General features: G+C 36.4%; 1 protein-coding gene across 2 annotated transcripts in view; it reads left to right on the top strand.

Annotated features, from left to right (window-relative positions):
• Prrg1 (proline rich and Gla domain 1) overlaps window positions 1–16088 on the top strand; it is a 114778-nt gene extending 98690 nt beyond the window's left edge. For both annotated transcript variants that reach the window (XM_036174443.1, XM_036174442.1), the window contains exon 4: window positions 12457–16088. In XM_036174443.1, coding sequence (XP_036030336.1) covers window positions 12457–12942 — 486 coding nt within the window. In that variant the 3' untranslated portion in view covers window positions 12943–16088. The remainder of the gene's footprint in view (window positions 1–12456) is intronic.
• The last annotated feature ends 222 nt before the right edge of the window (window positions 16089–16310 follow it).

The raw sequence follows: 16310 nt of genomic DNA, 5'->3' as shown, positions 1-16310 counted from the left end.
AAAGCACGAATCCTCAGTAAGTGAACTGGCTGCTTTAAATAATGTAGAAGGGTGGAAAGAATTGGAAACCAGTTATAGATAAATAATTATAGGAGGGGATTTATTAGATTTAGGAACAAAGGTTGGATTTTGCTACAATGGCCTTGTACAGGCTGAGGAGCTTTGGTTACAGCCCAAGAAGCAACAATCTGTAGAAAAGTGGGATCAATTAAGCTTTTAAAACCATCGTACTCTATAAGTAGGAATGCAGGACTGAAGAATCTGGAGTCTGATGCATGTAGGCTGTTGTTGCAGCGAGACAACATTTTGAGAAAGTTAGGTTTGTACATATATGTTAGCTTCCTCTTTTGTCTTTTTAATTAAAAATTATTCATTGTATATGCATGGGCATTTGTCTATGGATATGTATGTGCTAATAGATGGTACTTCTCATATTAAAATAACCTCATTCTTACCTTGTTTGTTTACCTGCTGGCCAATCACCTTTGGAGTAATTCTCACAGACATACCTCAAAATGTACTTTACCAGTTTTGTATCCTTTTCTCTAGCAAGTAAAATTGATAGCCATCAGTCATTGTGTTCAGTACAGGTGCAAAAATAATGTGGCTTGAACTATTGTGCTAACTGAGGGGTTGTAAAATAATAGGCATATTTCAGATGGGACAAGTCAACATGATTGTCCATGAATTGGTAGTAATGCATGAGAGATGGCACAATTATAGATCCTGCCATTTAACTGTTGTGAAGATGCTATCATTAACTGGAAGTGCTTGCAATGAGCACACAGAGGCTAGAGGACTGAAGAAAATATGTTATGCTATATAAAATTTAGTATTCCTGTTGCACATAAAAGTAGGAATGTCAAGATAGAGTTGGGAACAATGAGCATGCACTCTCTTCCTATAGGAGTCCAGGTGGATTGCTGGGTTTTTATATAGACATTTGAGAAACACATTTCTACACATGGTTCTGATGTACCTAGATAAGCTCTCCAGAAAGAAAACAGAATATTACAATTACAGTCAGGTCACCTGTTCATTTAGGGGAGTACCCAAAAGAGCTGCTGTTCTCATCTTGACTTTGCACTGCTATTCACTCTCAGTGTATCTGCCTGGTTTTGATTTTAGTATAATCTTTGGATGTGTAGAGAAGAATTCACATATTATCTGTCTCTTGGCCATGTGTAGAAAAAAATTATTTCCTACTGCAAAGAACATTTTCGGGGGAACTAGTAGATAAATATTTTTAATATCCTTAGATTAACTGTCTTCTGACATACTTTATTCTCTATTTAGCCAGGTTAAATCAGTGTGTAAATTCTAAGATAGGCTTTGTGAAAAAAAAAAAATCAAACCATGTAAGACAAAAATAACAGAATATTAATTCAAAGTTATAATGGTAGCTTGAAGTTATTATTCCCCAGCTAACTAATTGGTTTAAATATTAGATAAACTGTGAACATGCTTAGATACTTAGTAGCTTACACATTTTATGGCTGTACTTTTATCAGATTTTAATAAGGTAATAGTCAAGGTGGGGCCAACAGCTCTTCTGGATACCTTTTTAAATGTTCAGGTATCCTCAATGTTTTCTGTTTTCTTTCTGGTGAGATTGTCCAGGCACATGACATCAGTACCATGTATAGAATGATGTTTCTCAAATGTCTATTTGAAAACCTGACAATCTACCTGGACTCTAAGAAGCCAAGAGAATGGCCTCCATGGTCTCAAATATTTGAATGCTTGTTCTATAGTTGGTAGAACTGTTTAGGAAGGATTAGGAAGTATGGCCTTGTTGGAAGAGTTGTGTTATTGGAGGTAGGCTTTGAAGTTTCAAAAGCCATGCCACTCCCAGTTAGCTAACACCCCTCCCCTGTAGCCAGAAGTTTTTTTTGGATCCCACCAAGCCCCTGCAGTCCTGTGGCTGACTTATAAAATAATCACTCAGAAGTTTATATTAATTATAACTGCTTGGCCATTAGCTCAGGCTTATTACTGATTAGCTCTTACACTTAAATTAAACCATAATTCTTATCTGTGTTTAGCCACATGGCTTGGTATTGTTGTGCCCAGGTCACAACACCCCCAAGTGAGACCACCACAGTGCCATTATCTCATCCAACATCTGACACAGCAGGTGGAGGAGAATGGCCCCACCACTCACTTTAAGGGGTTTATATAGGAAAAGTTTACATGCAGCTTGGCATTGGATGAGGGGGATAGAGGTGAAGTAAGCATAAAGTTACTAATTGCTAACAAGATTCAAGGTATCTATAGAGACATAAATTTTTATTCTCTAGTTTTGCTTTTGTTGATACATTCAGATTTATTGTTGCAGTCCTACACTCCTCTAAGGTCAATTTCTGGTCAGCTGAGTCCATTACTCCCATATCTTGTTTTGCCAAGTCCAGGATACATAGATTTATAGTCCCAGCCTTAAGCTGAACTTCTGCTCACTTCTAAAACTGCTGATCAGCAAATACCTTTGGAGGCGGGGAGGGGGAAGCATCTCTCAAGATAGCTACTGATTTTTCCCTTTCAGTACCTTAACTCAGTTCTCCTTTATCATCTTGCTTCCTCTGTGTCTGGCTGGCAACTCCTGAATCTGTCCTTCTGTATCATGACACTTGAAAGGTCTTATTAATAAAAACAAACCCAGAGCCAGGTATTGGGGTGAATGCTGGAAGATCAGAGAAGCAAAACAAGCCACAGTCACCTCACCTCACCAGTTTCTCAGCTGATCCTCTTTCCTCAGACTGGAAGCCTCTCAGTCCTCATCCAGATGGATCTCAGCTGAACTGCTGCTCAAAAGCCTAAAAGCTTAACCAGCCAAAAGCTTCTAGTTTCTGGTCCTCACACCTTATATATCTTTCTGCTTCCTGCCATCACTTCCTGGGATTAAAGGCATGTGTCATCATGCCTGGCTGTTTCCAGTATGACTTTGAACTCACAGAGATCCAGATGGATCTTTGCCTTCGGAATGCTAGGATTAAAGGCATGTGTGCCACCATTTTCTGGTCTGTATATCTAGTGGTTATTCTGTTCTCTGACCCCAGATAAATTTATTAGGGTGCACAATATCACCACATCCTTCCTCTTCCCAGAATTGTCTTCATCTGCTTGCCCCGCCTATACTTCCAGCCTGGCTACTGGCCAGTCAGCATTTTATTTATCAACCAATCAGAGCAACACATATTTACAACATACAGAACAACATCCCACAGCAGACCCCAAATCTGCCTCATGATTGTGGGCCAGGATGTAAGTTCTAAGCTACTGTTCCAACACCATGCCTGCTTGCCTGCTACCATGCTCTCTACTATGATCATAGACTCACCCTCTGAAACTGTAAGCTCCCAATAAAATGTTTCTCCTATAAGTTGCTTTGGTTATGGTATCTTGGAACAGCAATAGAAAAGTAGCTAAGACAATATTGTATTAAATTTATTCCTTAACAGTTTAATGCAGATATAAAGTAACTCTGATTACTATCACCCTCACTCTCTTATGTCCCTTCCATTCCTTTTATCTATCCCCTCCCTGCAAGTCTTTCCCCCATATTCTTGTCATTTTTCAAATTAATATACAAAGTGTTAAATATTACTATGACATTTTTGAGCAAAGTTTGTTTTAGTGACTTGCCTTCCCCCCACCACATCCTCTGCTATCCTTAGCTCCCTTGTAGCTTCATGTCCCTTCCTCTTTTATGTACTATGCATCCTTTTGCCACCTCTCATCTTTCCTCATTATCTATTATTACTCTCTTGGTCTTCTTTCTGTTTTCTTTTTCTGTTTTTTGGGATTTTTGTTTGTTTGGTTTTGGTTTTTGTTCATTTGGTTTTTTGTTGTTGTTTTTTGCTTTACCCCACACTTAGACCTCTTTATATGTATACATGTACACATTATAGGTTTAGCATCTACATATGAGGTACAGTATGCATGTTTTGTTTTGTTATTCTTTCATTTTTTCTGAGTTTGCCTCATCTTGCTTAATATTGTACTTTCCAGGCCCATCCATTTTCCTGTACATTTCATGATTTCCTATAAAGCTGAATACCATTTTTTATATGTATCACATTCTCATTATCCATTCCTCTGTTGATGGACATCTTGGTTGGTTCAATGATTTTTGTTTTTGTTTTATCTCTATGTACTATGTGCATGTGGTGCTTGAGGAAGCAAGAAGAGGGTATGGAATAGTCTGAAACTGGAGTTAAAGATGTTTGTAAGGTTGGGTGCTGGGAATTAAACCTGAGTCCTATAGAAGAGCAGTCAGTTCTCTTAACTGCTGAGCCATCCTTCAAGCCATGTTAATCAAGTTTCCATAAAGTATTCTTTCGCCTTTGCCACTCTTAGTCTAACTTGGTCTTTCTTTAGCTGTTTGTTTTTCAAACTTCTGTCTTAGGCTTTTCAATGCCATGACCAAAAAACTGAGCAAAAAAAAAAAAAAATTGGGGGGGGGGGCTTGCATTTTTAGTTTATATTCAGCTGGCTTCACATTTCTAGGACTAAGGTGAGGCAGAATGTCACAGTGGAAGGACATGACAACTGTCTGCTTACATTATGGGAGGGGCCAGAGGTTATATGGCTGCCTGGAGGACAGAGAGGGAAGAAACTGGAAGCAATGTAAATCTTTCAAAATTACACCACTAGTAGCGTATTTCCCACAACTGGCCCTGACTACCCTACATTTTACCACTTCCCAATAGTGTCATTATATTTTGAATCAAACAAAGGATTAGGACAGAGCCCTCAAGATCCAACCACTTCTTAGAAGCTGTCAACCAAGCCTCTAAGACATGAGCCTCGGGATAACATTTCATATTCTCTCTCCCTCTCACCCTCCATATGAAAATGTCAATACATTGCTCCCTTGTACATGTGAGGAAAAATAGTCATCTATTTGTATTTTAAAAAATCTGTCAGTTCAATGGATCCTTCTTGTTTCTGTATTTTTAGAGGAGCAGTTTGCTATAGTAATCTATTTATCTACAGATTGCTGGGTGAAAGTCTCACTTTAGCTACTTGTCTTCAGAAGTCTTAGGTAAATTCTTTGAAATCTCTGCCTCCATTTCCCTCTAATATAAAACAGAATAACAAAAATATTAATCCCTTTTCATTATGGAGATTTTGTATACAAATCAGATAATTCACAGCACACTGCATTTCCTTTATTATCCATCACCATGGCAGCCAATGTCATTTTCCACTCACTTCTAGGTTTCTTTCTGGCACTTAGGCTTTAGGAAATGGAGTACAGATCCATTAGTTTACCACTGGAGGTCTCTCCTGTGTTACAACTACCAAGATTACTGCACATTTAAAAGGGAAAAAATCCTTAGCTGTTGATTTGCTTGATAGGAAGATAGATTGCTGCCTTTGCTCTTCCTGAGTTGAAGAAGAGCAAAAAGTTGCAATGCTAACCCTGGTCACCTGAACTTAAAGCAGACAGGAATGGATGGTCAGGTTGGGAAGTAAATGAGCAAAAAGGACATTAGAGCCACCAATATCATCATAAATAAAAGTAATAGTTCACTGTGAGCTTTAGCATAGAGGTTTTCCAGCTATTCTATACGTACAACTTAACTAAAGAATTTTAGAAATATCATCTGTAGTGGGTAGCCATCCCAACATTGGCCTGGAAGTTCCAACCCCCACTGAGGCTTTGGTAATGGTCACGCCCACAAGGCGGGGCAGAGGAGGAAGGGGAAGACGAAGGATCGGGAAGAACTCACTCTCTTGGTTCCTGGACTCTGGACGCTGGAGGTAGACCGAGCAGAGTTCTCCAGAGAACAACGCCGGATTGTGCTATACCCTTGCCAGACCCTGTAACCTACCCCCTCATTTGTAAGTACCCCACAAAATAAACCTCCCTTTTAACTACGTGGAGTGGCCTTAATAATTTCACCAATAATCATCCTGGAGGTCCCTATCAGACTGAATGCCTTAACCTCTGGGAGACATCTTGGTTGGCAAGCACTGAAAGCCAGTGTTTGCATCATAATGATTCAGAGAGTGGTCTGTGGCCTAGCATCAACTATTTGGCCTCACAGCTTATTTGCAAGGTAAATTCTCAAGCCCCATCTTCCTGAATTAGAATCTATACCTTAACAAATCACTTTTGTGAAGTACTCTTTAGCACCTTGATTGTCAAACATGATATACCTTGAGGTAGCTTAGGATGCTGAAAAATAGCAGTGCTTAAATCACATATGTAGTCAGGGCCTCTTGCAAATACTGGACCAAACACTGAAAATGTCAAGTATTGAACTAGCAAATTTCCTAGAAAACTAGAAAATTTCTGCTTTCCATTTTCGTTTTATACATACATATATAAGCACTAAACATACACACTTTTAATCATTTTATTATAAACAGTTTGGCAACTTGTTTGTTTTATCATGAACATGAGATTGGAAAATATATCCTAGAAGCCAAATCCAGCCCATCTGTTCTGGTAAATAAAATTTCATCAGAACAGATGCATGGTCTTTTGTTAACATATTGTATGCCACTGTGTTCCTATAACAAAAATAAAGTCAGTAGGTAGATGGAGGTGTTATATCCTACAAAGTCTAAACCATTGACTTTGTTAATGGAAAATGTTTGCTGGTACTGTGACTTTAAGGTTTATTCTTTATGTGTAGTGTATGGGTATTTGGCCTGCATATATGTCTGTTTATCATGTGTATGCCAGTGTCTTTGGAGGCCAGAAGAGGATGCTAGATCCTCTGGAACTGCAATTACAGACAGTTATCAACTGCCATGTGGATGCTGGAAACTTAACCTGAGTCCTCTGTAAGAGCAATAAGTGCTCTTAACTGCCGAGCCATCTTTTTTAGCCCCTTACTGATACTATTTTATAGTAAGTTATAACAGTATCTAAATTTACCTGGTGCTGACAAATAATTCTCAGTGTGTAACTGTTTTATCACTATGATGTGCTCAGATGATTTCTATAGTGTAGGTATTATCCAACAGAAAGAAAAGCAATGTACTACATACATTTAGCCTAAGATGATACTGTTGAATTTCATGTCTCTAGCCATTAGAAGTATGGTAGACACATGGCTACTTACCTGTATGAGTTACATTTCCATGGAAATGACAAAAAATACCAGATAAAAATTATTTAAAAGAGAGAAATTCATTTTGGCTTATGGTTTCAGATTTCAGTTTGTCAGGGAAAGAAATACCTGGTAGAAGAGCTCAGTATAAGCTTTATAGTGGAGGCTTTTCACAACACAACATACCAGGTAAAGGGCTTGATATAAGTTTCAAAGGCCCATTCCTAATGGCTGCTGAATCCCATTTAGGCCCCACTTCCTAAAATGTCCCATAATCTTTCAGACATACCATTGGCTGGTATAATAGTTACTGTCTTATCACTGCAACCCTAACAAGCTTGACATAGTGGTACACACCTTTAATCACAGCACTCAGGAGTCAGAGGTAGGTGGGTCTCTGAGTTTAAGGCCTACAAAGATGTATAGACATGTACAGAGTGAGTTACAGGGCAGCCAGAGCAACATACTAAGACACTATCTCATAAAACAAAAACAATAACAACAACAAAATAAAGAAATACCTTACAAGAACAAATTTAAAGAAGGGTTTGTTTTGTATCACAGTTTGATGATAGAGAAAGCGTGGTGGTGGTGGTGGTGGTGGTGGTGGTGGTGGTGGTGGTGGTGGAGGAAGCATGAGGTATCTGAACAAAATTGCCTCCACAGTAAGGAAACAGATGAATGCTTAACCTGAGTCTATCCTTTTCTCTTTTTATTCAGTCCCAGACCCCAGCCCATAAAATGATACCATCCACATCCAGAGTGGTTCTTTGCACCCCAGTGAAATCTCTCTAGAAGAGGCCTTACAGACATACCCAAAGGTTGTGTCTCCTAGGTGATTATAAATCCAGTCAAGTCAGTAATTGAAATTGACTACCATGGAGGCTAGAGAGTTGGCTCAGTGGTTAAGAGTCCTTGTTTCCCTTGCAGAGGACCTGGGTTTGGTTCCCAGCACCCATACAGTGGTTCACAACCTTTATAACTCCAGTTCCAGTGGATCTAATGCCCTCTTTGGCCTTTGTGGGCAACAGGCATGCATGTGGTACTTATACATGCATGTAGGCAAAGCACTCATACACATAATATTAAATAAATAATTTAATAAATAATAGATAATCTTTTTAGCTAATTACTACAACTCTACCAATTGTTAACTTGGTTGCTAAACACATCACTTTAAAGCATAACATTCCACCCCTAACTCTCAAAGGCATATGGCTAGCTTATAATACCAAATTCCAATTTCAGAAATTCCCATTGCCTTCACAGTTTAAAGATTGTTCAAAAGTCCCACTTGGTAGAATAAACATAGTCCAAGACAATCTCTGAATCTGGGAAAATATATCCCTAGGTTACTATTTTAGAGCAGAGAAATGTTGAAGTAATGTTCTGTCTCTGTCTCTCTCTCCAAGTAAATTTGCATTTTTTAATTTTATTTTATAATTTGATTTCATTTTACTTATCAGCCACAGATTCCCCTGTCCTTCTCCCTCTCCCCCAGCCCACCCCCATTTCCATCTCCTCTAGGGCAAGGACTTCCCTGGGGATTCATTTAAACCTGGTAGATTCAGTCCAGGCAGGTCCAGTCCCCTCCTCCCTGGCTGAGCAGAGTGTCCCTGCATAGGCCCCAGGTTCAAAACAGCCAGTTCATGCACTAAGGATAGGTCCTGGTTCCACTGCCTGGGGTCCTCCCAAACAGTTCAAGCTAATCAACTGTCTCACTTATCCAGAGGGCCTGATCCAGTTGTGGGCTCTTCAGCTATTGGTTCATAGTTCATGTGTTTCCACTAGTTTGGCTATTTGTCCCTGTGTGGTTTTTTTTTGTTTGTTTGTTTCCAATCTTGGTCTCAACAATTCTCGCTCATACAAGCCCTCTTCTTTCTCGCCAATTGGATTGGATTCCTGGAGCCTGGCCATGGATCTCTGCATCCGCTACCATCAGTCATAGGATGAGATTTCTAGCACGATAGTTAGGATGTTTGGCGGATGTTTGGCGGATGTTTGGCCCTATTACCAGAGTAGATCAGTTCATACTCTGATTTGTTCCTTTCTTCACCAAAGTATGCATTTTTCTGTTCTCTCTTTCACTGGAAATCTGAATAAAAGCAGTGAGCAATAATTGTGTCACAGCTTGAATGTTAGATTATCTCCTAAAATTTTTTCCACTAAATAACCTCCATTACTTTTATATTCAGCCTCACACAAATTTTCAGGACACTGGTAAAATGCTACATGACTCTGCCAGAATATAAAAGAAGTAGCCAGAATCCAACTTCCCAGTGGCATCCTTGTTCACTCTGAAACCTATGTACTGAGCCTCCCCCGTCCTTATTAGTTTTTTATTTTAGTGTATGATTATAGATTTCAGCTTCATGGCCCATTAATCTCTGCTTATAGCATGGTGCGGTTTGTCTATCTAGCCCATAACTGCAAACTCTTGCACATTCTTGCCATAAATTTTTTCCCATAAACTATCATATGGTCAGATCTATGACAGGAGTTGGCCTACTTCTTGGTACCATTTTTCTGTATTAGTTACTCTCTTGGTGCTGCTATTAAATACCCGAACAAAAAAAAAAAAAAACCTTAGGGAAGAAATTATTTCTTTTACCTTAAAATTTGTATGGGGAAGGCGTGGTGGCCACAGTATTCTATCTGTGGTGGCAGGATCCCTAGGAAGCTGGCCTTTATTGCATAGCCAGGAAACAGGGAAAGATATTCGATGCTGGTACTCAACTGACTTCCTCCCTTTTTCCTTTTTCCTTCAGTCTAGTATCCTAGCTTTCCATATTCAGGGTAGGCCTTTCTTCCATTTAAAAAAAAAAACTCCCTCAAAATACCTTCCTGAAAATGTGTCCTAGGTGATTTTAAATCTAACCAGCTTGACTAATCTAAAGGTCTAAATCATAACAATTAAGAAACAAACATTTAGAGTATTAGCCATTAGGAAATAGTTCAGATTTAAACTGTGACATTATCAAGTAGCCGTTTTATTCCTTCCTTGTTAAATCAACAGTGATTTGGAGACAGTGACAGTATGTCCAGCTTCAAGCAATAAATCACAATTAGTCTACATCAGACATGAGAAACATGTCCCTTCAAGATATTTGCTTTTATTCATTTGTCCTGCTTGTAAGGGGACTGTGCATGAAGAAAACATTCTTAACTACTGATCTATCTCTCGACCCCCCTTACATGTGCTTCTTTTTCAAGAAAGAATTGTAGTAAATACTTTTCAGCCATCCTCAGCAGTTCAAAGGAATTGGGAAATCACCTACTTCTCTGCCTTCCCAGATGGGTTCTGAGCTAAATAATCAAAGAAGGTAAAACATGAACAGGCATGGGGCTGGCGCCAAAGTTGGGCAGTTGAATTGACTGTAACTCCATCTGCATGGATTCCAACATGATCTCTAGTCTCCACATATGACATGCATTCACGTATATACATAAATATTTTTTAATCTTAAAAGACATGAGCAGTTCTGCTCTTTCCAATTATTTGTAGGGCTGTTAAGGCCTTGATTGAATCACTCAGATCCTGTTCATAAGTGGCAGTGAGGAAATTTAAATAGAAAATCACATATTTAAAGAGAGTCAAATATTCTTTCAAAGAATTGTTTACCTATTGAATTCTCCTCTATAATTTCCATACCATAATAAAATGCTTCCCCCATGGTCTTCTTCTCTCTGGAATGATTTTCCAACCTCTCTGATAGCTTTATAATGTAGAATTTGCCTTTTGAATACCTTTAGCCTGCTTTAAAATTACAAATTTCCCTGGCTAGAGTTGTAGTTTATTGGTATACTACTTGCCTAGTATGTACAAGCTCTGAGATCAGTCTCCAGCAATGCAAAACAAAACAAACAGAAAATATAAAATTACCCTTAGTAATTCTTTCTTTCTCTGAACTCCTGGACACAAGGGAAAAATAATTCCACATCCCAGAGAAATAATTTGCCGGTACCTTTTTTATTTATATCATTATTGCATTAATTGACAATATTTTATCTGTAAAATAGATTGGCTGACTTTTAATTATGCAATAAATATAAAAGAAACATTTGATTTTCCAAGAGATGACCAAATTGGTTTATGTTATGTAATGTTAACACAGACTGCTTCTTAGTTTGCTCTGGTTCCAGGCCTCCTGGTTGAAATTCCAGCTCAAATTTACAAATTAAAAGTTTAATACTATGTATCCACTATGGGCCTCCCTTTCCTCACTTGCAAAATAAGTATGATAATAGTACCTACAGTATTGGTTGTATGTGTAAAATTAAAAAAATAGGTTTAACAAATCTGCTTTTTTCTAAAATAAAAGTTTGATTGTTTTTCTTTAACTTTCCTAAATCAAACAAGAATATTAGTCCCTGGATTTTAAGCTCCCATCATATTGAAGAAACAAGAAATTGAATTTTGCAAGCTGCATATGTAAAAATTACTCATTTTCTTTCTGCTTAACTTTTGGTCATGTATATTTTATGTGCATGGATTTTTTTCCTACATGAATATCTATTGTGCTCATGGAGACCAGAAAAGAGAATTGAATCTGCTAGAACTGGAGTTACTAATGGTTGTGAGCTACCATATTGATGTGAGCCACCATATGGATGCTAAGAACTGAACCCAGATCTGCTGCAAGAGTAACAAATGCTCTTAACTTTGAGCTATCTCTCCAAATCATTTTCATGTTTTAGAAACACGTTATTGTTTTTATCAAAGGTGACAGGTAATTTCTCAAAATCATATTTACACATTTATATTCATTGATAAGATAAAACAGAAATAGGATGTGATAATCTAAGGGACTAGGAAGATGGTAAAAATTTCACATGAAGATACAAGAAAACTTACTCTCAACAGACACAAAGATTTTTAAATGATAGTTACCAAAATATTAATAATGCTTAATGTCTTTGTGATAAAATTGCAAGTAATTTGTTTCTCTTTTAGCTGTCTAGTTTAAAATCTGTATTCTAAATGTCATTTTATGTAATGAAAATTAGTAGTTGTAAAACTGACCATTATACCAAAAGTATACAATATTAAAAGCTGCAGCTCTTCATTACCTGTCAGCCATGCAACCATAAGAGACCTGAAACTTCAGTGTACTTATCTATGAGCTATGATACTTGATAGTTAAGTTTATTAAATACAACAAATTAATGGTGTTTTCAAATGATAATCAGTTTCTTTGGGAATAACTCCATTCTAATGAGGGACTTCTATATTTGTTATTTGCTGGAATATAACATAAGGCTTTGTCACCTGAACCAACACATCTGATTCTGGGTTTTTGTCAATATGAGAACACAGGAATTTGTTCATACTCACCATATTTTGACCACACTGATGTTTTTTCCTATTTATTTTGTTTTGCATTTTCAGAAAGAGTTTTGGAGCACCTACACAAAAGCACAACAAGGAGAGACCAACAGAGGAAGTGACTGGTTTCAATTTTATCTTACTTTTCCATTAATCTTTGGCCTCTTCATTATTCTCCTTGTCATCTTCTTAATCTGGAGATGCTTTCTAAGAAACAAAACTCGGAGACAAACAGTAACTGAAAGCCACATTCCTTTTCCTCAACATCTTAACATTATTACTCCACCTCCTCCACCAGATGAAGTCTTCGATAACAGTGGATTATCTCCAGGCTTTTTGGAATATGTTGTTGGGCGCTCAGATTCTGTCTCCACTCGCCTTTCCAACTGTGATCCCCCACCAACCTATGAGGAAGCCACTGGCCAGATGAACTTGAGAAGAAGTGAAACAGAACCTCATTTAGACCCACCACCAGAATATGAAGACATAATTAACTCCAGCTCAGCTAGTGCCATTGCTATGGTGCCTGTGGTCACAACCATCAAATGAATCTGCAAACCTCTTTTTACTCTAATCATTTCTAAAATACTAATGGATGAACTTTCTAGCACTTTACCACTACATAAATGTGCATTGACTTATTTTGTTAGACTCTTACAGCATACCACTTCACATTTACTGGTTGATTTATCTTTAGTTTTGTTTCTTATTATAAAAGTATTATCCACATTCATTTTTACAAGAGGAAACATGAAGGAAAGACATGCCAGTGAAGGTCTTTATGTGCTGTGATAACATACACATGTCTTTACAAATATGTATACATATGTATGTGTATATACATATATATGCATATAGGCACATGTGCATCATCCAGTATGTGTATAACTCTTATAAAATTAACTAACTTCTACCACACCACCCATAAAAACAGCATTACTCCCCAAAATTGAAAAGGCCAGGGGGTGGGCACCAACAGTTTATGTGATAGTCAGCAACATGCAATGTTTTCTAACATTTCTAATAGACATTTCTTGAAAGGAAAAAATATACATGGATTCATTCTCAATTTTACAAACATCTCACAGAGAGAGACAGACAGATTGTAGAGTATAACAAGGAAATCATTGGTCATTAGTGGCATTTAGCTCATTTTGTACTAGGGTTTTTCTTCTTGTCTAAGTACCACCCACTGTCCCATTAAAAGCATCTTTGAATGTTTTATGCTACTCATATTAATATCTTGTTTGTAAGAATTTCTAGTTAATGGAATAATGTTAGTGACAGGGAGTAGATTCTGACTACGCCTTTGCTCAAAGTGTTGGGTAATATTTTTTCTTTTACACTAATTTTTATTTTCTCATTGCTATCATATACTCTGTGCACTCAAGAGTTTAGTTAAAACCAATTTTTTGATTTATTTTCTTAATGTTTTATAAGGCTGAAATCTTATTCTAAAAATTATTAGTACACAATTTTCCATTCAGCTGTGATTTTTTAATTGATACTGTGTTGATGGATGGTGATTACACAGTATCTGCTATCATAGGTGCACACTAAATCTAGTTTAGTCCCACATAGATCTTATTAGTGTTGCTGTTTTGTTTTATAGTCTATCTTTTTCTTTTAGCTGCAATAGTTTTACTTCTTTCCCTTTGAGTAGAGGGAGCAGGTTGTGAATGAACTGCTATTTCAGAAGAATAAAAAAAGGTCAAACAAAATGGTATATGTACAAGTAATTTGTGCAATGTGAAAAACTATTCAACTATTAAGATGCTAATATTAATATTGTGCTCCAAGGGGACATTTCTCTGTTTCCCTAGAATTGATCAGAGCTTTCACATATTGAAATTTAGAGCAGTCTTCTCCATAAACAGCTAATATTTTCCTAATCTGAATGTACAGGATATTACTTAACCTTCTGACATAATCTGGAGTGTACAAAAGCTGTGCCAAATTAAGTACATTTGCCAATGCAGCATAGGATGAATAAATGCTGGAAATTATACCAAAGTACATGAATTAGTTAATAGGTCTGATAGATAAAAAATAGTATATCTTGATAATGGTCTTAGTACAACAATATTGCTTTGAATTTTTTCTGATTATATGATCTTTCCTTTCTAATTAAATCTGAAGTTAGAGATGTTTGATTCAATGTGGACAAGGAGATATGTGTTGTTTATAACTGAAAATTTAGTTAGGCTATTTTGTGGGGATTTTGTGTGTGTGTGTGTGTGTGTGTGTGTGTGTGTGTGTGTGTGTGTGTGTGTGTGACTAATATTAGGCTTTAGATGAGACCAATAATTTTCAAATTGTGGCCCACAAACCATGGGAGTTCCTGACAGCCTTCCAGGGGATCTGTGAAATCAAATATTTTCATCCTATCTGAACATATTATTTCTCTCTTTATTCTAATTCTCTCAAAACAGAGTTGAACAATGGAAAACAATACAGTCTTTCCACACATCTTTTTAAAAAATATATATAACTATTTTTCATAAAAATGTATTCATTCTTATTGGCATTTTTTAATCTTTAGGTGAACTAGTCTTTTAATTTTTTCAGTTCATTTCTCACATGCTAAATAGTTATAGATATAAAACTCAAAAAAAAGTTCTTTGGAATCTATAGTTCCCCAAGAATGTAAAGGGTGATCCAGAAACCAAAATTTTAAGATCTACAGGATTAGACAAAAAAAATAGGACATCCTGTCACTAAGTTAGGTTTTTGTTTTTGTAATGTGATTTCACATTTTGAAGTCTGAATATTTGATTTAATACTTCATGCACTGAAGTATAAGAATGAGTGATGATTTTTGGAACAGAAGCCAAATGTTTAAACTGATCTCCTGATCAATTTGATAATAGCTATTTAGATTGTTGGTCAGAGAATACACTACTTCATAGTAAATAACTGCTGCACTAACTAAAAATTTCATGGCAGCTTTTCCATGATAATGAGAGAATAATGAAATTATTTTCTTCATTAAATTTTATTTTGCATCTTTTTTTGTTGTGTTTGAGTACAGTTTAGGTTACATACTTTGAAAATCTCCTTTCCTATAAAGTATGAGTTCTTAACATTTATTATAATTAAGGGGCTTATCTGGAATAATATATATATATATATATATATATATTTTTATGCTTTGCCTTTCCTACTTGATTGATACTGCATTTGCCTTTGATCATTTTTAATGAAGATTTATTTTTGCAGAATACACTTAATACCTTTCTAAGCAGTAAGTAAATGGAATTAAATGGTTTATATTTAACTAGAAGGATTTGCTCATGGTTCCTTGAGCGAATGATTTTCAAGCCTCAACCTGCAGTGCTTGTGCCTGGAATCCTTGAACTGGCAATTTATGCTTCCCTGCTCTAAATGTCACAGCAAATTCTATATGTTCTAAATAAATGAAATGATTGCTTCTTTTCCTGTTGACCAAGCAAAATGCAGATGTTGTATTTGTTAATTGCTAATGAAAACTTCTTCAAGACTGATGATCTGATCCAGTAACTACAGAGGTAGTTTTAACTTAGTTCTATGTAAATAGCACGTATTTTATGACAATACTTCACATTTTCAAATGCTTGGTTTACATTAAATTATGATATTTAACTTTTTATGTTTATACTAGATACAATTTTCTTATGTTTCTGTGTTTTTAGTATGCTAAATAAAGCTATTTTTAAACCCGAGATTATTTTTCTGTCATATATTAATCATGTGATTACATGTTAAAATATTGCATATACTGTTATAAATTACATTTTAAATAGGTAAAATTATTATATTTTTCTCATGAATTTGCAAAATATCACTGTAGAGAAATCAGGAATAATCTAGAGAAAACCCCAGAGTTTTTTCAGTATTAAAAACTTTCTAAACAACCAAAAGAAATGGAAACACCTGAT

This window comes from Onychomys torridus, chromosome X, assembly GCF_903995425.1.
Source record: "Onychomys torridus chromosome X, mOncTor1.1, whole genome shotgun sequence".
NCBI classification, from domain to species: Eukaryota; Metazoa; Chordata; class Mammalia; order Rodentia; family Cricetidae; genus Onychomys; species Onychomys torridus.
Note: the sequence above shows the minus strand (reverse complement) of the source record. Positions and strands in the feature narration are given on the sequence as shown.